The sequence below is a fragment of the Eschrichtius robustus genome, chromosome 17, assembly GCF_028021215.1.
Source record: "Eschrichtius robustus isolate mEscRob2 chromosome 17, mEscRob2.pri, whole genome shotgun sequence".
In the NCBI taxonomy this organism is placed as follows: Eukaryota; Metazoa; Chordata; class Mammalia; order Artiodactyla; family Eschrichtiidae; genus Eschrichtius; species Eschrichtius robustus.
The window spans coordinates 82,083,318-82,107,282 of NC_090840.1; the positions used below are offsets into that span (position 1 = coordinate 82,083,318).

The 23,965-nt window shown below is 42.7% G+C and overlaps 1 protein-coding gene across 1 annotated transcript in view; it reads right to left on the minus strand.

Annotated features, from left to right (window-relative positions):
* The window catches only part of FAM135B (family with sequence similarity 135 member B), a 178,448-nt gene that overhangs the window by 123,353 nt on the left and 31,130 nt on the right, over positions 1–23,965 (minus strand). Inside the window, exon 2 of the mRNA XM_068525663.1 lies at positions 9,499–9,578. Within this exon, the coding sequence (XP_068381764.1) occupies positions 9,499–9,578 (80 nt within the window). The remainder of the gene's footprint in view (positions 1–9,498; positions 9,579–23,965) is intronic.

A 23,965-nucleotide genomic window follows, 5' to 3' on the forward strand; every position in this document is an offset into this window, starting at 1 on the left:
CCCAGTGTGGGGAGTACAGAATCTCCATTAGCAGGACTTTTACCCTTAAATATGTTCCTCCTCCCTCTATTCCGGAGGTTCTGATACACCTGACCCTTCCTCTGTGTGCTCCCTTGAATTAAAAAAAAATCCACATGTGAATGGGGATGCAGGCTTCCTCATTTTACATGTGAGAATATTGGACAAGATAGACTTTATCATTCCTCACAGTGAAAAAAGAGCTTATGCCCAAGTCAGGGTAAATATCCAGGAGAGCTTGGACGAAACAGGAGCAGGCTTTCTGCAGTTTATGGCAGTTACTATTATCAACCTCAGCCAGCTCAGAAGAAAATATTTCTTTTCATTTCACGACTGCACTGTTTTCCAGAGGCACTGGATAAAAACGCACCTGTCAGCAGATCGGGAATAAAGACCCTCTGCCACATAGGACCATCCTCAGGGACCTGTCTTTTACATGAAGGTGTTAAGACTTCAGACTCTCTTCCTGTAACTGTAAGTCACTGAGGGGAGAAGGCTAAATCATCCAATTATCCATCGTTAGCATCAGCTTATTAGCTGCAATTACAGAATTCCAAGGTTCTGTTCTTGTGCGTCCCCGTGTGAATTTTCTCTTTGGTATTTTATCCAGGTCTATCTCGTCTCGCTCTTAGAGTCTGACTTAGGAGGCGTGGGAGGAGGGATCAAGAAACTGGCTGCTTGCTAGTCCCTAGGGTGTCCTGTGAGGGGAGGTCCTTGCACCACATTGGGAGAAACTCTGCTGTGGTTTGAGGGGGTCCTGAACAGCTCTCCCCGCCACTTCCTGGACACCTTCCGTGCTGTTACTCCAAATTCCACACAGCATGGTCCATTCTTAGATTCTCTGTGACCACTTGGCCAAATCAGGAAGAAGTTAGCCTGCCTCTTTTGGATACTTTGTTTTTTTCTAAATAATCATCAGCTTTTTTTTTTTTTTTTAACAACTATTTGACTGTTGAGAACTCGAAACAGCATCCTTTCCCACTGAAGTGCTTCCCCGCAAAACAACCTGTTCGCTGAGCCTTCAAAAGCTTGCTATATGGGATTCAGCCTCCCTCTTCCTTTCATTCTGGCCCAGGCTCTGCCCTCTGGTCTTGTATTCACTAATGCAGTAAACAAGCCTGCGAAGCCAGCTGTGCCCCAGGTACTCTGGCAGGCACCAGGGAGCCAGAACTGAATAAAGCAACATGACCAGCACTTTGGTGTGTAAACGGAAGCATCAACTTCCACACTGAGGATTAATTTATATCCCTAAGTATATAATAATGATAATGATAATAATAATAACCATAATAATGTCTCTTCATTTAAAAAAAAAACTAGAATGACTCTGCCTATATGTACACTCTCATACAATGTTCTTTTCATTGGCCACTGTCTCGTACCATATGAAAACGTCTGTTTGAAACCTCCAGCGATGGGAAGTTCACCGCTTCTGAAGACAACATCTGTAGCTGGGCATCTGGGGGCTCAACAGCTCCAGAAACAGTGCCAGACACACGGGAGGCACCCGAGAAACATTTTACTGGATGAGCAAAACCCATCAGGACTAACATTTCAGTTCATGTAAATTTTACCCAAGTCTGCTCATTCTGGCTTTTGTAATAAAACTAAAAATAGCCAGGATTTATTGAGGGCTTAGGATGTCAGGCTCCCCTCTGCGTGCTTACGTGCATTAATATTTTAAGTTCTTACAACCCTATGAAGAAGGTATTATTATTATCATTATTATTATTGTTATTGTTATCACTATTCCCATGTTACAGAGAAGGAAAATGAGGCACAGGAGGTCAGAAACAAGCCCAAGGTCACCCAGAGTGACTGGCACTCAGCCGCCTGGTTCTGGAGCCTGTGTGTAGTGCCCTAGAGATAAAGACTGTTCTCTCCCATCCGCAAGGGAAGCAGCTCTGATGCGTGTGTATCTTCTCTGGCCTATGCTTCAGGGAGCCTGTGCTCTCCCTCGCCTTTTTCTCTAGGTGTGTTTCCCTGAAATGCGGTTCCCCAGGTGCAGCTTTGCTGTGCAGGTGCATGCTGGTGGTGCTGCTGTCTAGTGAAGAGCAGGCAGGGGGCCCAGGAGCCTTGCTCAGCGTGGAGGGAAGCACCAGGGCAGGTGTGCCGATGGCAGGGCAGCTGAGGCTGTGAAGACCCGATGGCGGGACTCTGCTCACTTTCTGAGCACAGAGAGATTTGCACTGACGACCTGGACCTACAGTCGGGACACCTGGAGGTCAGGTGTGCTCACAGAAGACAGACTCAGGAAGACAGCAGTCAGGCCTTCCAGGGAAGGCTGTCCTGAGCCCTGGGCCCCCAGGGCCTCCCTCCTCCTGGGCCCTTGTCACTCACCCCGGGGTTCCCCACCCCAGTCCTTGAGCTCCAGGAGAGCAGGGTCAGCCATCAAGCTCTGTGTCAACTGTGCCTCATACACAGCCGGCTTTAGAATCTGGGATTTGATGCTGTGTAAGTATCTCCACAGAAAGTGCATTAAATGTGGGATAGATTAGGGAACCATCCTTGAAAAATGTGGCAGGAGGGTGATCAAGGAGGTCACGCTTTGATGTGTAGGTGTACATGCAGGTGTACATGTACATGCAGGTGTACATGTCCCAATGCGACAGGAAGTCCATTCACTACCCATATACAGTACTTTAACTGATCCCCAAAACAGCCCTTCAGGGTCACTTCTATAGGGGACTAAACCCAAAGGTTACTGGCTCAGGGTCACAAGGAACCCAGGTGAACGCAGGTCTGGCTAACTTCACACCACACCTCCTGTATGATAACGAACGAACTGCAGTGCCACTGCTAGTGGTTTCTGGGTACAGATGATAAAGAGCAGATCCAGAGAAGAGGACCTGTGTGCAGGTGGTTTAGCACAGGTGTGCCCAGTGAGACCACCGGGGACGTGGGGACACAGGGCAGGGAAAGGAAGGAAGACAGGCAAGGGTGCGTTTCAGCAAAGGTCCCCAAGAAGGCAGCGCCAGCCTGATCCTGCAGGGGGCTCTGGAGGGTGAGCTACATCTCAGTCTGCCCCATCCTGAGACAGGAGATGGGCTTCTGTATCCCTGCGCTAATAATCACTGGTTCATGGCAGGGGTTGGGGGGGGCGGGGCGGGGATGGGGGACGGTGGGTTTCAAACTCCCAGGCAAGTTCAGATCTTGGGCAGAGTGCTTCCGGGAGACTGGGGCGGGCCTCCAGAGCAAAGTCCCAGGTGCAGGTACTGAGAGCAAAGGGGCAGGAGAAGCACACAAATGGGTGAGGGGCACGTGCTGTGTGTGTACAGGTAGTGAAGAGGATGTTCAGACAGGGCATGAGCAATTCTGCCAGGGGCAAGGGATCACCCTTGGAGAACCGGCATAATAAATCCTTTCTGCCAGCCTAGTGGGCTAGCGGGGTGAAAGGGTGAGGAAGGGAGGGATAGGCATTAAAAGCAAAAGCAGAGGCAGAGAGGCACGAACCATGGTACAAGAGACTGAAGAAAGCTTCCCAAAGGAGAACCTTGGAGGTCAAGCAGACTTTAAGATTTCATCTCAAGGACAAAGGATCGGCAACAATTCTGACTTGGACCCCCGGGGAGCTGGGTCACCGGACCAGCTGGCAGAGCAGATTCCCAGCTTGCACTGGGAGTCCAAGGTGAGGGGCCCTGGCTTCGGTGTCTCTCAGGGGACCGCTGCGAGCAGCAGAGGGGAGAGCATCCTTCAGGCCTGGGCTCACCCAGGCACATCCTTCCTGACAGCCCTGAGCGGCGCTCTCCTCCGGCCCCAGGTGGGCACGCAGAGCCTGGGAGCTGGAGTGTTTTACCTGCTTAATATCCGCCATGAAAACAAGCATATTTGATAAGTAGGGGTGCTTTAATGGACCCTGAAAAGAAGTTAGTTTGATTCATTTGAAGAATAAATGTCTCTCCCCACCCCTTAACACGGTGAAACTCTTAAACGCTTCTGCTTAATGGAAAGGGAAATTACCTCTCAAAACATTACTAAAACTAATCATGGCAATTTTTACCCGTTTCCACAATTTACTGCTCACCCTTTCTCCTGCTTTGATGAGCGGTGACTAGCAGATGCCTGTTTGTGCCGAATCACCTAGCACAGCCTCAATCGGCTTAAGCAGTATCCCTCCCCCTCCCCCTATTTTCCCTTAAGTGATCATCCCTCAAAGGGAAAATAATATTTGTTTTAACATCTCCAGGTAGGAAGAACTGCAAAATCTATTAAATAGCATCATTTTGGTGGAAGGAAATAGCCAAGGCTAAGTATCCGTAACATTCATTCACAGATGCAGACATGCCAATTACCTGTAACCCTGAACTCAGCAGAAAAGAGAGAACAAATCTGTGAGACCCACAAAATGTAAGCCTTTGAAGCAAGCAGAATCACAAACTTTTTTTAGTTTCTTACTTCTGGTTTCTCTTCCTGGAATACCTTAACCCTTATATTTTCACTGGCCATCATTCATCTCTGTATCTCTTGGCACCCAGGACTTTGGCTTACAGGAGGAATCTGAAAAGTTTCGGAACAGCCCAGGGATATCCTGGTGTCAGTGAACCATTAGAGGATCACCTACAATTTATACTTTTCTATTTTGGGTGATGACCAAGACCCAGTGGCCTTTAGAGTCGTACTGACCACTGGCCCGAATCACCCACTCTTCCACATCTACAGAGAAGTAGCTCCATTTATGTCCAGCACCAAGTGCCATGAGCAGATGTGATGCACTGTTACAGTTGGGGTATAGTCACCTGTTCACACACATGCCCCTTCTGTAATGTGGTGATCTTTCTAGAATGCCCAGGGGAGGACTGCTCTTACCTAGTGCAAGCTCAGAGCCCGTCCTAGTCTATTCTACAAGATATGTCGCTACCTCAGACAAGAAGGAACTATCGGGCTTCCCTGGTGGCGCAGCGGTTGAGAACCTGCCTGCCAATGCCAATGCAGGGGACACGGGTTCGAGCCCTGGTCCGGGAAGATCCCACATGCCGCGGAGCAACTAGGCCCGTGAGCCACAACTACTGAGCCTGCGCATCTGGAGCCTGTGCTCCGCAACAAGAGAGGCCGCGATAGCGAGAGGCCCGCGCACCGCGATGAAGAGTGGCCCCCCCCGCTGGCCGCAACTAGAGAAAGCCTCGCACAGAGACGGAGACCCAACACAGCCATAAATAAATAAATAAATAAATAAATAAAAATAAAAAATAAAAATAAAGGAATTCCTTTAAAAAGAAAAAAAAAAAAGAAGGAACTATTCATTTACCACAGAAACCTTTCCTAATTCACCTTTTAAAAAAGTACAGAAGAAAACACCATAGTATCCGGGTTACGGCTACATTTCACATGGGGAGTTAGTTACTATTTTTTCTTATTCACAGAATCAAATCATAAACACCTACCTTGGAAAACCCAATGACAAAGTATTTCCCATCTAGAGAAGCAGAATCCAAATCACCTACATAGTTGAAACACATTTCCGTATCATATGGCTACCAGAGAAAAGATATATTTAAAAAGAGAACAAGACTGTATAATTCTGCCCCTTAATTTGTGCAGCAACATCTTGTGCTTGAACAGCATTGGATGTATGTCTTCCTAGTGTTTTCATTTCATCTGGCTGTGCCTCTGAGACGAAATCAAGCTGCTCAACATGGCACGTCGTGGCCTCCAAACCCGGCCGCCAAGGTTTCTCTTCTCATTTTGTCCCCGTCCTTATCACCCGCCACGCCAGATCTCTCATCATCCCAAGAACACCCTTGCTCAGGTCCCAGGGATATCGGGGCCTGGTACCTCTGCCGAGAACATCCTTGCCTTCCTTTGCCTGCACGGCCAACTTCTGCTCTCCCTTCCAGCTCTCATTTGAGACCTGTGTCAGCTTCCACCTCTACTGTATTTGTTAGTGTGACACTTCTGTCTCCCCAGGAAGACGGTGGGTGCCTCCAGAGCAGGAAGGAATCTTCTCATCCCCAGGGACGTGTTCCATGGGACCAGCCGGGGCAGATGCTACTAAGTAAACAACTGAATGCATAATAGCATCACTTACTCTTGCTAGTGGTTATTGTGAGCTTACTATGTGCCAGGACCATTCTAGTCATTTCCTTGCATAATTCATTCAAGCCTTAACATAAACCTATGAGGTAGGGACCTCCTAGCAGCCCCACTTTATAGGTGAGGAACCCAAAAAACCAAATTGGCTAAAATAACTTTCCTAAATCCACATGGCTGAGAAGAGTCGGAAGCAGGATTTGAACCCAGAAAGTTCGGAATGTGTGGCCTCCACCACTCCTGAATTCTGCCTCTTTAGACAGAGAAGGCGTTTCCCGTTTCTGTTTTAGAGATAAATGCAACCAGAAACACAAATTAAATGATTTGTCCCGATAAGATCACTCAACTAATAACTGTCAAGGACATCAAGTGTTTTGACTCCTTCTGGTGACCTCTCAATATGTCAGTACTCGACTAAACATACATATTTTTTTTTCTTCTTTACTGAGAACTACATGCAGGTAACGGGAAATATGTCCGGGTGATTGGATGTAAATATGACGGCTGAAACATTCAATCCCTTTGCTGTACACACAGAAGTTGGTCCATGAAGGGTTGGAGAATATTCCACTCCTGCCTTGAAGCTGGACTGGCCTTGCAATCGGCCTTGACCAGGGGAATGTGGAGGACAGATCCTGTGCCATTTCCCGGCCTAGCCCTTAAGAGACCTGGGATCTTCCACTTTCTTTCCCTCGGTGACCTGAGCTACCACAGAAGAAGTTGGACACCCAACCGGAGACAGCTGGACCATTCCCTTAGGCAGTTGAGCCACCTCAACTGAGGGATCAGATGTGTGTGAAGGCACGTCTGGTGTTATGATCGTGGGTAATCTGTCCTCCACTGAGGTCCCAGCTGAAAGCAGTGCACAAATGACCTGGCTGAGCCCAGCCAACTCAAAACATCAAGAATAAACTGTTGTTTTGACCCACTAAGCTTCGCAGTGCTTTGTAATGAGGCAATGTCTAACTGAAAACACTAAAACTGGAAAATTCACCTTGAGGAAGAAATCGCAAACACTATCTATTCCTCACCCATGGAGCCATCCCTACTGTAATTACTGCTGACCTCCACGTGGGCCTTCTGTTCTAAATATCGTACTCATGTCAACTCAAGGGCCTACCAAGTGGGCCACGATTATCCCCATGTCAAACTAGACCAAAGAAGAAAATAGCCTTCTTTTCCCCAAACTGCATTTCATTTTTTCTTTTTTTTTGTCTCTGTGCAGCACCAGGAGGAGTCCTCCTTTCCCCAAGCTGCTTGCTGGGCTCTGCCAGCTGTTGGACGCCCGGCAGTCCTCTGATCCTCACAGCTGGGCCTCTCAGCTCCAAGAGACAGCTCAGCCAGAGACGGGGACTGAGCTCTTGAGCTACACAGTCACGAGAAGAAGCAGAGTTCTTTGTCGGGGACCTGCGGATGGCATCCATCAAGTCAGCTGGGCATCTGCCCCACCTGACTTCCAGGTCCAGCCTTGTCCCTGAGACCAGAACCCAGCCTCAAACCCCTGATCAGGTGACCACTCACATGTCAGACTGATTGGACACTTACTTTGTGCCAGTTCCTGACCTGGGACATTTACCTTAATAATCTCTGTAAAATATAAAACGCCCTTTTCATTTATAATCTCCAAGACGCACAACCATATAAAATCTATGGGTTGCAGCAAAAGCAGTTCTTAGAGGAACGTTCATAGTGATACAAGCCTTCTTTAAGAAACAAGAAGAATCTCAAATACACAACCTAAACCCATCACCTAAAAGAATTAGAAAAAGAAGAACAAACAAAACCTAAAGTCAGCAGAAGGAAAGAGATAATAAAGATCAGAGAGGAAATAAACAGAGATTTAAAAAACAGCAGAAAAAGAATCGGTAAAACCAAGAACTGGTTCTTTGAAAGGGTAAACAAAACTGACAAACCTCTGGCCAGGCTCACCAAGAAGAAAAGAGAGAGGACCCAAATAAACAAAATTAGAGCTATAATGTCTAAGACAAAGCCCTACAGAGGATGGATATTTGTCCTCATGTTTCAGGTGAGGAAATGAAGCTCAAGTTGTTAACGCCTGGGATCACACGACTAGTTCCTGCAAGATTTGGGTTCAAATCTACTGTCTCATTCACCTCCATGAACCTTCTTCTGGCAGAAGCTGGGTTGGGGAAGGGGCATGACACAGGTGGTAGTACAGTGGGGAACTGCAGGCATCCTGAATGCACATAGGAGAGGGAGTGACCACCAGTCTTAGATGCCTGATTTATTCCCTGGAGAGAGGAGTAGAGTGAAGAGTGGAAGAGAAGGACCTCCTTGGAAATGTGGCGACTTGACTACTACTTAATGCTTAACTCTTTCCAGAGTCAGGGGAGGAGCCGGTGGTCTCCAGTATCTTTCTCTTTCTGTATCACAGGCTTGAGTCAACCTGTTGCCCATAAACCATCGGCCTCCCCAGATTGCCCCTTGCATGGTCCAAGTAGCCTACTCTGCCCCGAATCTCCCACTCCTCCTCCCAGGTGGAGCTAAACAGGTCACCACATCTACACTCCCACTTTGTGGTTATTCAACTGCATGCAGTTTTACTCACCATAATATCATTGTCAACAATGGGGTGGTCTAATTGCCAGGGCAACTCCAGATAAATTTTTGGAAGTGTAGCTATGAGTGGAACTCTTACTCTGCTGGATTTGATTTCTATAATGTTCTTGGCTACCTTGTACAGTGAAAGTTAAGCAGATTTTACCTAGTTCTGTCTTTTTATCTCCATACTTCCTCTTCCATCCCGAAGTGTTTCTTCTTCTTCTTCTTCAGGTCTGGCTGATCTATACATTCTCCCAAATTTACTAATGAAAATATTTCTGCTATAATATAATCTTGATGCCTAGCCGTATTTTTTATGTAATAAGTTCTATATTTCAGACTCAACACTATTACACTGAACCTGCTGGGAGCCCTGGATACCTACTAATACTCCAGCTTCTCCAAGGTTAGAACCTGAATTGTTCTTGGCAATCCTTCTTCCCTAGGAGCGTTGCATTGACTCCTTGCTGTGCACAGAAAGTGCTACCACACCTGCCTGCTGACTCAGTCCCCTATACCTAGATGATTGTCAAATTCTCTTAAACAACAGGTTTCTTCTTACCTATCTGCTGGATGCCATTTCCCTTCCTCTTCCTCCCTGACTTGACTTTAGCCAACCTCCACAGCCAGGTTTATCCTCAGATGCCAGCTGCTCCTGGGAGAGTGTTTGTTTGTTTGTTTTTTTCCTTCAGCCAGGTCCCCCTTGCAATAACGTACACACGTGGCCAAAGCAACAGTGGGTCTCCATTTCCAAAACCCACTCATTCAACATTCAACAATGATTTACTGAGTGCCTTTATGTATCTAGCACTCTGCTAAGCCCTGGCTTGCAGTGACAAATGAAGGCTTCCCAGTGGGGAACAAGTACCCCGCTGCCATCCTCCTGCTCACCTGTCTGCCCAAGGATGGAGGCACTCAGTCTGTGGGGGATCCTTGAGGACACCTTCAAGGTCACTCGGATCTGATAATACCTAAGAAAAGAACAGAGGACAGGCTGCTGAATATCAGATTTCTTATTGTTGGCTGCTGCTAAAAATACCTAGACTTAATCCTGAAGATTGTAGGGAACCAGGAAAGCTTCTGGACGACATGCATGATCATCTAGCATCAAAGAGAGATTTATTTTGTTAGCATAGTGGCAAAGGGATGGGATGGGCCAAGCTGAAGACACCTGAGATCATATGAAACACATAAGAGGTTGGTAGTGACGGAAATAGGAAAAAGGAAAAGATAGGTCATATGGCACAGGTACATTAGGGGTGTGATTTTTCTTCAGTCAGAAAAGTCCATTTTACAGAAAAATAGGAAGTTTAATGCATGGTGGACAATCCATACACAAATTGAATTGCTACCATGTTGCAACACAGACAAACATTTCCTTTAGAAACACGGTAGCTGAACTGCTAATCCTGGGGATATTGACAAACATTTTTAGCAGTGTATTTCTGTGCCTTTGTTTTTATTATGTCACCTGCATTTCCAGATTCGGTCATTTCAGAATATCGTGCAGGTTCTCACACTGTCAGCAAAGTCTCTCAGCTGTCTTCTTTTGCCACATGTGCAGAAGCACTTTTTGAAGTTCTGTGCTTTGCAATCAATGACCCTTTTGTTTGCAAGCACTTGGGAACATTTCTGGCCTCATAATTGTTCTCCCCTTCCAATGATTTCAAACCCATTGTGTAATAGAATGCGAATAAAACAAAGTGAAATAGAAGTAAAATAGACCATGAACACATCAGTCTCTCATGGCTCACTGAACTCACAGCTGGGAGCTATTTTGCTATGGACTCTGCTGCATTGTGAATGCACTTGGAGAATGTTTCTGTTGACATGTCTATGTGTATATGGTGATCCAAGGAGATGTAGAGCAAAGAGCACTGGCACGGCACTCATGTAGCGTGGGTGACATCATTTGAGAGCTGTGTGACTTTGAGTACATCACACAACTTCTCTGAACTTGTTCTTGTATCGGTAGAATGAGGATTTTAAAAAAAAAAAAGGGACTTGTCATGACTTCTTGCTTCCAGGAAAAATGGAGTAGACATACTTTTTTCTATCCCCACTAAGTATAACTAAAAACTCTAGACAGTATATAGAAAACAAACAAAAGAAGATTCTTAAAGGTGAAAAAGAAAGCAAACAGTCTAGGGACCTCAAGGTCCAAGGAAAGACATGATGGTGAGTTTTCTTTTTTGCCTCGTATACCACATATACCTCTCCCTGTAGCTCATCTTTTAATCCCCTCTGTAACACATTTTACAGAACAAAAGTTTTTAATCTTGACGAAGTTGAATTTATCAATTTTTTTTTATGGATCACGCTTTTAGTGTCCAGTTTAAAAAAACTCTCTGCTTAGCTCTGAATCCCAAAACTTTCCTCTATTTTTTTTTCCCTAAAAGTTTTATATTTTGCATTTAAGTCTGTGATTGACTTTGAGTTAATTTTTACATGAGGACTGAGATTTAAGTTGCATTTTTCTTTTGTTTTCTTTTGGCCTGTGGATGTCTAGTTGCTTCAGGACCGTTTATTGGAAAGACTTTATAGAATTGCTTTTGAAACTTTGTCAAAGATCTCATGGGGATATCTGTGCCTTTGTGACTGCTATGTCGGGGTAGAGATCCAGGCTCCCCAGAGGGTCTCCACGTAAACCAGGCTAGGTGGAAGTTCTCGTCACCACCCACTAGTAGTGAAAATCTAGCTCCCTACTGGAGACCTGCTCTTGCCAGGTGGGGGGAAGCTGTGGCTTGTTACAGCTTGGCAGTGGTGGACATCTAGGCTCCCACTTGGCCTTTGCTGGTGTGGGTGGAGGTGAAGCCACTGTTTTTCCTGTGTTGCTTGGCTAGGGTAGAACTACTATTGTCAAAATTTTTCTGTCTTGCTAGGCTGCTTCTTTCCTGGTCCTTTGTCTAGAGAAAGCAGACTTTTTGGTTGGAGCTTATTTTTGATATTTAAAATGGCCTCTGGACTTCCCTGGTGGCGCAGTGGTTGAGAATCCGCCTGCCAATGCAGGGGACACGGGTTCGAGCCCTGGTCCGGGAAGATCCCACATGCCGCGGAGCAACTAAGCCCTTGCACTACAACTACTGAGGCTGTGCTCTAGAGCCCGTGAGCCACAACTACTGAGCCCGCGTGCTGCAACTACTGAAGCCCGCATGCGTAGAGCCTGTGTTCTGCAACAAGAGAAGCCACCGCAGTAAGAAGCCTGCGTAACTCAACAAAGAGTAGCCCCCACTCGCTGCAACTAGAGAAAGTCCACGCGCAGCAACGAAGACCCAACGCGGCCAAAAATAAATAAATAAAATTAATAAATTTATTTTAAAAAAAAATGGCCTCTGAGTGTAGCGGTAAAGTGCTGTCTAGTGTGGTCCTAAAAGCAAGAAGGCTGTGATGTGCCTCACACAGAAAACAGTGTGTTAGACAGGCTTTGTCCTGGTATGAGTTACACTGCTGTCAGTCATGAGTTCAATGTTAATGAACCAGAACCAGATGAATATATATATATATATATATATATATATATATATATATATATATATGCCTTTAAACAGAAACACACCTAAAACAGGCTTATGTATTGATCAATGGATGAAAATGTGACCGGAGGTTCCCAGGAACATAACATATTTGTGCCCTTGTGACTGCTGTGTGGAGGGTAGAGATCCAGGCTCCCCATAGGGTCTCCACATAAGAGAGCAATGGCTCATTATACAGAGAACGTTTACTACCATCATGAAATTTACAGGGGAAACACAATAACAAATAACCACGGACACCGTCGTCTGTGAGAGGGAGGCTGAGGCAGAGTAGAAGGTCCCTGCACTGTCTACAGGAGACAAGCTGCCACTTAGCAGTAGCGAATTACCACTGTGCAGAAATGTTGGCTACGCGATGCTAGATCTTTCCGTTTTTCAAGGGAAGACAGAAATTTGGATTTTCAATAAAACATCTTTAAATTTTTAAACGTTGGTTCATAAATCAATGACAATGACAAGAGCAACAGCAAAAACAATTAGCAGCAGCAACCATGGCCACGGCGGTAACAATAAAGCGCTGTGTTGACAAGTTATAAAGCACATTTTCAGGCTAAATCTCCATGGGCCAATAATTGGCCAACTCTAATTTATATAAATACAAGATGTCACTTTCCGTGTTTCCATAATAAAAGACCAGTGCATTTCAATAATTTCATCATCAAAGGAAGAGGCAGAAATTGCACCACCAGCAGTTGTAATATTCTAATGGCTTCCTCTGCAAACATAAAAAAGGTCAATCATTGCCAGAGGCTACGTATCACTTTTCTATCGGACTGTGCTGGAAGCAGTTGCAGGTATGCTCAAGATTTATTAAGCATCTCTGCGCTAGGATCTGTTCTAGGAACTTCCGTGTATGCAATCTTGTTTGACCCTCCATAAAGCCTTTGTAAAAGAAAGCATCATCTCAAGTGTCAACCAAAGAAGACATTGAGTCATTGGAAGTATCTAACTACTTAGCTAAAGTAATTAAGCTAGCAAAGGGCAACGAGGTTCTAACTCCAGAAATAATACTGATTTGTTTTTGCCTGTTACATCTCATAGGAATCACATTTTGTTGCATAATTATAACACTTTTATAACCAACTCCAGAGCACTGTCTGAATTCTTGCTCTTTAAAAGCACTGATGCTACTGAACCTTATCTCAAAGAACTGGTCATTTTGCACTTCAGATGCTTTATAGGCATATGTTGAAAGAAATAAGTTTCAATTAGGTTGGTCCATTTGGCTTCTGGCTTGATTACACAGAATGTTTAAACCCCTTTAGCAATTCCCTTTTGTCTGACATGAAGGTCCTGCCAGGTCATAAATTCATAAACCATGTCATATATGATATACATGATACTGTTTGATCCCTTCAGAAAATCTGTGATGCCCTTACCATGACTTCCATCTTCAAATTAGAAAACTAACCCTAGAGATGAAGGAATTTGTCCGAGTTCACATATTTGGTAAATAATGTTAGCGCATCTCCTAGAATAACCTTATTGCTTCAAATCGATATCCTTTAACCATCTTAAAGCCACCTTTTTCCAGCTGTGGTGACTCAAGGAAGACACCATGAACAAGGGAGCAGTTGGCTCAAATCCTTGGAGAACGAACAAGTGGTAGGAGAATACGGGGGATGAGTACCAGTCAGAAGGAACGGAGAAGTTAAGACCAGGAAGTGGAAAACTTCAGACAATGTGCTGGTATGTTTGAAGAGTCTAGATTTCCGCAGAACCCCTTTTGGGAAGTGATAATAAAATAGTCATCCTCTATGGCTTCCATCCACTGAACTATGCCCTTTACCTAATGTGGCAGGTAGAATAACGTCCCTTCCAAAGATATCTACATCCTAATCTTCAGAACCTGTGAAAAAAGAATTAATGCTGCAGATGGAATTACAGTTGCTAATCAACAAAAAAAGTATTTTAAGTACAATGAGAGCTGTACTTTTCTCCACTGTTGGTAGAAATGAAAAATCACGACAGCCTTTCTGGAAAGCAATTTGGCAAGAATCTCAAATATGTTTATTTTCCTTGACTCAACAGTTCATCATCAAAGGAATGGCCTAGGAATCTGACTTTAAAAGTGTGTGTGTGTGATTTTATAATAATGAAAAATCAGAACAACAAAGAAATAGTTAAATAAATGGTTGTACACTCATATGATGATATATTAGACAGCCAATAAAAAGTATGATTTTGAAGAATACTTAATAACGGAAAAATGTGCAACACAAAATTTTTAAATGGGAATATCCCCATTGATTTTTCTGATATGTTATTTAAAAGTTAAAATAATGCCAATAAGTGGATCAATAAAGTTTTAATAAGTTTAAAAAAAAAAGAAATGAGAAGATTATTCTGGATTACCTGGGTGTGCCCAATGTATTCACCAGGCTTCTTCTAAGTGAAAGACGGAAGCAGAAAAGACAGTGACCAAGCAATGCAACGTGAGAAAGACTCTATCGTCCACTGCTGGCTGGGGAGAGGGAAGGGGCCACCAGCCAAGGAATGTGGGCAGCCTGTAGGAGCTGGAAAAGATAAGGACACAGAATCTCCCCTGGGGCCTCCACAAAGGAATGCAGTCCTGCCAACATTCTGATTTTAGCCCAGGGAGACTCATTTCAGACTTCTGACCTCCAGAATTGTTAGATTAATAAATTTGCGTTGTGTTAAGCCACTACGTTTGTGCCAATGTATTACAGCAGTAATAGTAAATTAATGCATAGAGGCTTTCAAATTCCCTCCTCACGACAAAGTAGACTGGAATGGTTATCCCTATGTTAACAATAGACAAACTGTAACTCAGAAAGGTTAATTAATTTTCCTATAGGCATACAGCTAGTTAATGGGAAGTTTAGGGATTAAAATGCAGGACCATTTGACTAAAATCAAGCTCTTATTTTGGGGGAGGCAAAGCCTGGTGCTTCAACCTTCATAAGCTCACCTCAATTTCCCCATCACCTTTTTATCCCCAGAAGCCCAACCCCACTCATTCTGATCACTAATGTATTTCCCCCTGTTTTCTCAAAAACACAGTGAGAACAAGAATGATACTTTTCACTTCTGTGTCCCTTAGAGCTCTTACTAAGAGCACTGTACCAAGGAGAGAAAAGCATCCATAAACATTAGTTCTCAGTTGATTATAGAGATATCCATCACCACCAGCTGCTGGAGGAGAAGCCACACCCTATTCATCTTTGTATTTCCAGCAACTAACATGGTGCTGACACACAGTTGACATTCATTTAGTGCGAGAGGAATGTATGAATGAATGAAAATTCCAATAACAGGAATTCCCTCAAACCACGGGTATATACAATCCAATCCCAACATCTAAAACTGTGTGAGTGACTCAGAATCCACAAGCCATTCTTTTAATACTAATAAAACTAGAAATCCTATTCTATAATGGGAATACAGAGATCTATGGCATTTTGTCATAACCACTTTTATATCAGACATATTATGAAACCACCACTCTGGGACCCAGGGACATTTGACATGACCTAAAATACAAATCATTGTGTTTGTGGAAAGGTCAACACAGAGTCTAGAGTCAAAACGCCTAGGATCCAGAGCCCAGCAGGCAAACTGGAGACAGTAACTTTCCTTCTCTGAGCCCCTTTCCTCATGGGTGATGACACCTGTAATGACCTCACAGAACTGTCATGAGGTGTGAACAGGGCAGTGCATGGAAAGCCCTGGGTATGATTCTCAACCCCCGTATTCCATTAAAGATAAAATACTGGTGTTACTATTACCTAAGATGTGTGTGAAATAGACATCCTCCCCCAAACACCATCCCAATCTATCCTCCAACCTCACAGCTGGGGTGAAGCTGAGGGAAAGGTGAGGGTCTGCGTGGGACAAGGTTCAGAGATGCCTGGGGCGCATACTGCATGATAATACAAAATGGCGGACACAAGACGTAGTGCTCTACTATGATATGGCTTTGCCCATATGGCTGGAAAGCATCATCTTTCTTTGAGTCTTCAGAGGCAATATAACATAGTGGTTAAGAATGTGAATTCTTAAACTCTGCCTGTTAATGGCTCTGTAACCCAACCTGAAAGTGGAAGACCCACTGATTTGGGGGTGAAACTCCCTGGCCTAGCAGGGAAACAAAGGAAGTCTCGTCAGTAAGAGAGGCTTGATGTTCCAAAAAATTAACAACAACAATAAAAAAAAAGACCCAGGAAATGACCAATATATTTTCACTACACACTCATAGACTGATTCATCTGTTCTCACAGTATCCACCCACTACAATCCATTTGTTGGAATTTACTGGTCTCAGTAGCAAATGATGAGATACTTTTTCAAGAGAAGTCCACTTTAATATTTTCGCAAAACTTGTCTGGATACTTCAACAGCGTCAAAGCAACGATTATAATAATTCAGTCAGATGCCACTGATGTTTACTCTGAGGACCCTCCTCATTCCTGTAACCCCATCTCCCTGCTGATCCAGAAGGGTCTGTGTGGTGCTCATACTGCAAACTGTCTGCTAAGTATCCATAGTGCCCTCCTTCCTTACAAAAAATAAATAAATAAATAACAGACTTCGTCAGGGAAAGCAGTGTGCCTACTCAAAATTACTCTCCCTCTGGAGTCCCTCGCAGCCAGGAGAGATCTTAAGAGCCTCTCCTGGTTATGGAGAGAAAAGCATACATTGTCAGATGGAGCAAACCAGAAAGCTTTGGAAGAAGAAGCCTCAGATTTGTGACCTTTGGGTTGTGTGTCCCTTCTCTGACTTTGTCTTCTGACTTGGCACAGACAGAAAACAGTAGTGGATGTTAAAGCAGCCATCTTTCAGCTGTGGGGACGAAAGCCGTGTGGAAAGGATGGTAGATCAGAAACATAAACGTCTGCATCCCTGGTGTCATCAGTGGCACAGTGATGCTGTCTGCATCTGGATTTCTTGTGACACCCTGTGGTATTTAAGTCAGGGTTGGTCACATGTCTGAAGCCAAACACAATCTTTCCTGATGGAATCTGATTCCAGGCCGTCCTGGGGCCATATTTTCTATGGGGGAAAACCCAGAAGACGTGACAGAGGCAATCTGACTTCTCTCCCTGACTTCCTCTTGGCAGTGGAGAGCATCAAGCCATTAAAATCTAAGATTCCAGGTTGGACTTTTTAGTAGAAACAAAGCAGATAGTTTTGGTCCACCAGAGTTTAAAGCTACTTCCTGGAGGAAGAGGGATCTCTTTGTGTAGCTGAACCTAACTCACTGTCATTCTCCAACAGGGTGTGTGGACAGCACACACACACACACACACACACACACACACACACAACCAGTAACGGCAAAACTGAGCTGCGGTTACTTAATAAACATGTGTTCGAACAGTCAGCTCTACCCACCACCAGAGCCTCCCATCGAGCCTCTTAGATAGCCTCAACCACCAGAGGGCAGACAGCAGAAGCAAGAAAAACTACAATCCTGCAGCCTGTGGACCAAAAACCACAGTTACAGAAAGATAGACAAGATGAAAAGGCAGAGGGCTATGTGATGAAGGAACAAGAAAAAAACCCAGAAAAACAACTAAATGAAGTGGAGATAGGCAACCTTCCAGAAAAAGAATTCAGAACAATGATAGTGAAGATGATCCAGGACCTCGGAAAAAGAATGGAGGCAAAGATAGAGAAGATGCAAGAAATGATTAACAAAGACCTAGAAGAATTAAAGAACAAACAAACAGAGATGACCAATACAATAACTGAAATGAAAACTACACTAGAAGGAATCAATAGCAGAATAACTGAGGCAGAAGAACGGATAAGTGACCTGGAAGACAGAATGGTGGAATTCACTGCTGCGGAACAGACTAAAGAAAAAAGAATGAAAAGAAATGAAGACAGCCTAAGAGACCTCTGGGACAACATTAAACGCAACAACATTCGCATTATAGGGGTCCCAGAAGGAGAAGAGAGAGAGAGGACCAGAGAAAATATTTGAAGAGATTATAGTCGAAAACTTCCCTAACATGGGAAAGGAAATAGCCACCCAAGTCCAGGAAGCGCAGAGAGTCCCATACAGAATAAACCCAAGGAGAAACACGCTGAGACACATAGTAATCAAAGTGGCAAAAATTAAAGACAAAGAAAAATTATTGAAAGCAGCAAGGGAAAAAGGACAAATAACACACAAGGGAACTCCCATAAGGTTAACAGCTGATTTCTCAGCAGAAACTCTGCAAGCCAGAAGGGAGTGGCATGATATACTTAAAGCGATGAAAGGGAAGAACCTACAACCAAGATTACTCTACCCGGCAAGGATCTCATTTAGATTTGATGGAGAAATCAAAAGCTTTACAGACAAGCAAAAGCTAAGAGAATTCAGCACCACCAAACCAGCTCTACAACAAATGCTAAAGGAACTTCTCTAAGTGGGAAACACAAGAGAAGAAAAGGACCTACAAAAACAAACCCAAAACAATTAAGAAAATGGTCACAGGAACATACATATCGATAATTACCTTAAACGTGAATGGATTAAATGCCCCAACCAAAAGACATAGACTGGCTGAATGGATACAAAAACAAGACCCATATATATGCTGTCTACAAGAGACCCACTTTAGACCTAGGGACACATACAGACTGAAAGTGAGGGGCTGGAAAAAGATATTCCATGCAAATGGAAATCAAAAGAAAGCTGGAGTAGCTATACTCGTATCAGATAAAATAGACTTTAAAATAAAGAATGTTACAAGAGACAAGGAAGGACACTACATAATGATCCAGGGATCAATCCAAGAAGAAGATATAACAATTATAAATATATATGCACCCAACATAGGAGCACCTCAATACATAAGGCAACTGCTAACAGCTATAAAAGAGGAAATCGACAGTAACACAGTCATAGTGGGGGACTTTAACACCTCACTTACACCAATGGACAGATCATCCAAAATGAAAATAAATAAGGAAACAGAAGCGTTAAATGACACAATAGACCAGATAGATTTAATTGATATATATAGGACATTCCATCCAAAAACAGCAGATTACACGTTCTTCTCAAGTGCGCACGGAACATTCTCCAGGATAGATCACATCTTGGGTCACAAATCAAGCCTCAGTAAATTTAAGAAAACTGAAATCATATCAAGCATCTTTTCTGACCACAACGCTATGAGATTAGAAATGAATTACAGGGAAAAAAACGTAAAAAAGACAAACACATGGAGGCTAAACAATACGTTACTAAATAACCAAGAGATCACTGAAGAAATCAAAGAGGAAATAAAAAAATGCCTAGAGACAAATGACAATGAAAACCCGATGACCCAAAACCTATGGGATGCAGCAAAAGCAGTTCTAAGAGGGAAGTTTATAGCTATACAAGCCTACCTAAAGAAACAAGAAAAATCTCAAGTAAACAATCTAACCTTACACCTAAAGAAACTAGAGAAAGAAGAACAAAACCCAAAGTTAGCAGAAGGAAAGAAATCATAAAGATCAGAGCAGAAATAAATGAAATAGAAACAAAGAAAACAATAGCAAAGATCAATAAAACTAAAAGTTGGTTCTTTGAGAAGATAAACAAAATTGATAAGCCATTAGCCAGACTCATCAAGAAAAAGAGGGAGAGGACTCAAATCAATAAAATCAGAAATGAAAAAGGAGAAGTTACAACAGACACCGCAGAAATACAAAGCATCCTAAGAGACTACTACAAGCAACTTTATGCCAATAAAATGGACAACCTGGAAGAAATGGACAAATTCTTAGAAAGGTATAACCTTCCAAGACTGAATCAGGAAGAAACAGAAAATATGAACAGACCAATCACAAGTAATGAAATTGAAACTGTGATTAAAAATCTTCCAACAAACAAAAGTCCAGGACCAGATGGCTTCACAGGGGAATTCTATCAAACATTCACAGAAGAGCTAACACCCATCCTTCTCAAACTCTTCCAAAAAATTGCAGAGGAAGGAACACTCCCAAACTCATTCTATGAGGCCACCATCACCCTGATACCAAAACCAGACAAAGACACTACAAAAAAAGAAAATTACAGACCAATATCACTGATGAATATAGATGCAAAAATCCTCAACAAAATACTAGCAAACAGAATCCAACAACACATTAAAAGGATCATACACCACGATCAAGTGGGATTTATCCCAGGGATGCAAGGATTCTTCAATATACGCAAATCAATCAATGTGATACAGCATATTAACAAATTGACGAATAAAAACCATATGATCATCTCAATAGATGCAGAAAAAGCTTTTGACAAAATTCAACACCCATTTCTGATAAAAACTCTCCAGAAAGTGGGCAGAGAGGGAACCTACCTCAACATAATAAAGGCCATATATGACAAACCCACAGCAAACATCATTCTCAATGGTGAAAAACTGAAAGCATTTCCTCTAAGATCAGGAACGAGACAAGGATGTCCACTCTCACCACTATTATTCAACATAGTTCTGGAAGTCCTAGCCACGGCAATCAGAGAAGAAAAAGAAATAAAAGGAATACAAATTGGAAAAGAAGAAGTAAAACTGTCACTGTTTGCGGATGACATGATACTATATATAGAGAATCCTAAAACTGCCACCAGAAAACTGCTAGAGCTAATGAATGAATATGGTAAAGTTGCAGGATACAAAATTAATGCACAGAAATCTCTTGCATTCCTATACACTAATGATGAAAAATCTGAAAGAGAAATTATGGAAACACTCCCATTTACCATTGCAACAAAAAGAATAAAATACCTAGGAATAAACCTACCTAGGGAGACAAAAGACCTGTATGCAGAAAACTATAAGACACTGATGAAAGAAATTAAAGATGATACCAACAGATGGAGAGATATACCATGTTCTTGGATTGGAAGAATCAACATTGTGAAAATGACTATACTACCCAAAGCAATCTACAGATTCAATGCAATCCCTATCAAATTACCAATGGCATTTTTTACGGAGCTAGAACAAATCATCTTAAAATTTGTATGGAGACACAAAAGACCCCGAATAGCCAAAGCAGTCTTGAGGGAAAAAAATGGAGCTGGAGGAATCAGACTCCCTGACTTCAGACTATACTACAAAGCTACAGTAATCAAGACAATATGGTACTGGCACAAAAACAGAAACATAGATCAATGGAACAAGATAGAAAGCCCAGAGATTAACCCACGCACCTATGGTCAACTAATCTATGACAAAGGAGGCAAAGATATACAATGGAGAAAAGACAGTCTCTTCAATAAGTGGTGCTGGGAAAACTGGACAGCTACATGTAAAAGAATGAAATTAGAATACTCCCTAACACCATCCACAAAAATAAACTCAAAATGGATTAGAGACCTAAATATAAGACTGGACACTATAAAACTCTTAGAGGAAAACATAGGAAGAACACTCTTTGACATAAATCACAGCAAGATCTTTTTTGATCCACCTCCTAGAGTAATGGAAATAAAAACAAAAATAAACAAGTGGGACCTAATGAAACTTCAAAGCTTTTGCACAGCAAAGGAAACCATAAACAAGACGAAAAGACAACCCTCAGAATGGGAGAAAATATTTGCAAATGAATCAACGGACAAAGGATTAATCTCCAAAATATATAAACAGCTCATTCAGCTCAATATTAAAGAAACAAACACCCCAATCCAAAAATCGGCAGAAGACCTAAATAGACATTTCTCCAAAGAAGACATACAGACGGCCACGAAGCACATGAAAAGCTGCTCAACATCACTAATTATTAGAGAAATGCAAATCAAAACTACAATGAGGTATCACCTCACTCCTGTTAGAATGGGCATCATCAGAAAATCTACAAACAACAAATGCTGGAGAGGGTGTGGAGAAAAGGGAACCCTCTTGCACTGTTGGTGGGAATGTAAATTGATACAGCCACTATGGAGAACAATATGGAGGGTCCTTAAAAAACTAAAAATAGAATTACCATATGACCCAGCAATCCCACTACTGGGCATATACCCAGAGAAAACCGTAATTCAAAAAGACACATGCACCCGAATGTTCACTGCAGCACTATTTGCAATAGCCAGGTCATGGAAGCAACCTAAATGCCCATCAACAGACGAATGGATAAAGAAGATGTGGTACATATATACAATGGAATATTACTCAGCCATAAAAAGGAACAAAATTGAGTCATTTGTTGAGACGTGGATGGATCTAGAGACTGTCATACAGAGTGAAGTAAGTCAGAAAGAGAAAAACAAATATCGTATATTAATGCATGTATGTGGAACCTAGAAAAATGGTACAGATGAGCCGGTTTGCAGGGCAGAAGTTGAGACACAGATGTAGAGAATGGACATATGGACACCGAGGGGGGAAAACTGCAGTGGGGTGGGGATGGTGGTGTGCTGAATTGGGCGATTGGGATTGACATGTATACACTGATGTGTATAAAATTGATGCCTGATAAGGGCCTGCAGTATAAAAAAACAAACAAAACAACTAATACTGAACTTTCATTGGGTTATTTGTATGGAAATATGTTAATATAAATGTTTCAGACATTACATGAAATTTCTAAAAATCTTATATTTGTATTTGTATGGAAATATGTATGGAAATATGTTAATATAAATGTTTCAGACATTACATGAAATTTCTAAAAATCTTATATGTTCTGGTATAATGTTATAAGTAATAATCCTAGTTATTACTTTAAAACGTATATCTCAGAAATAACTAAAAAAAAAAATAAAAAAAATAATAAAACATGTGTTCAATCAAACTGTTTTTACATCAAACGTCTATAGAAACCCATTTACAGAGTTATTTCATGTTTAAGTGGCATATCCCCTACCAGGCAGTGGTGTGTCAATACTGCAAAACTTCATGTTCTTTGCCTTCAAGTTGGTAGCTTGAAATTGGCCATGATGGGCGTATACGCATCAGGGAAATTGACCAGTGTTTCGACCCCTTTTTTCCTTTGGAGCCAGTTTTGAACATTCATCAGCACACCACTGCTGCCCCCTCCTCTTGGTACCATCACCACTCCATTCTTTTAAAGAAAGGGAATCTGAAACCTGAACAGAGTAAATAAGCTGGCAATTTGGAAAAATTCCAAGCAAGTCACCGTTGGGTGGGACTCAAACTGCCGAGCCTTCTGGAAAAAATCTATCTTACTGCTCAGAGACACCTCACTGAATAAAATTATACCAATTAGGTTCCTGGGATAATTCTCCTACGAGCTGGAGGAAGTATGACCTTCACAAGATGGGTGCCCTTTGAATACAGACCTGGAAGTCAGAACAAAATATCTATAATTCCTCCCCTATTTTCACCCCTTCTTATTCACATTAAAAACCAAAACAAAACTACAGCCGTGATAATGATGTTTTCGTGTGACTTAAGACAATTTAAACTCTCTGAACTTCAGTTTTCTCATTTGCAAAGGGGGCTATCAGTTCCCTTCTGGAGTTGGTATCGAAAGAAATAAAAGCCAAGGTGCAGAGCAACAATGGACTGCAGTTAAATCACGGGTATTATTTTTGCTATTGTTATTTTTACGTATCAACCCAAATAGGTTCACAAACAAATGCTCCTGTTCATAAAAGCCGGCCACTTAAGGAACTCGAAGCTGCCACACAAGTAGCCTAGTTGGAAATGCTGTCTATAAAAAATGAGGTTGCAGAGCTGCTGGAACACTGAAACAAACGTGCTTCCCCATCCTGGCATCCCCTCTGCTGTTTTCATTCACACTGGCTGCTGGACCTGTTGCTCCTACCTAATGAGTCAACCCAGACGGGGGTTCTAATGTGCATGAGTGGCCATGTGTCAGTGTTGCCAGCGCCAGTCTCTGTGTCACCCAGA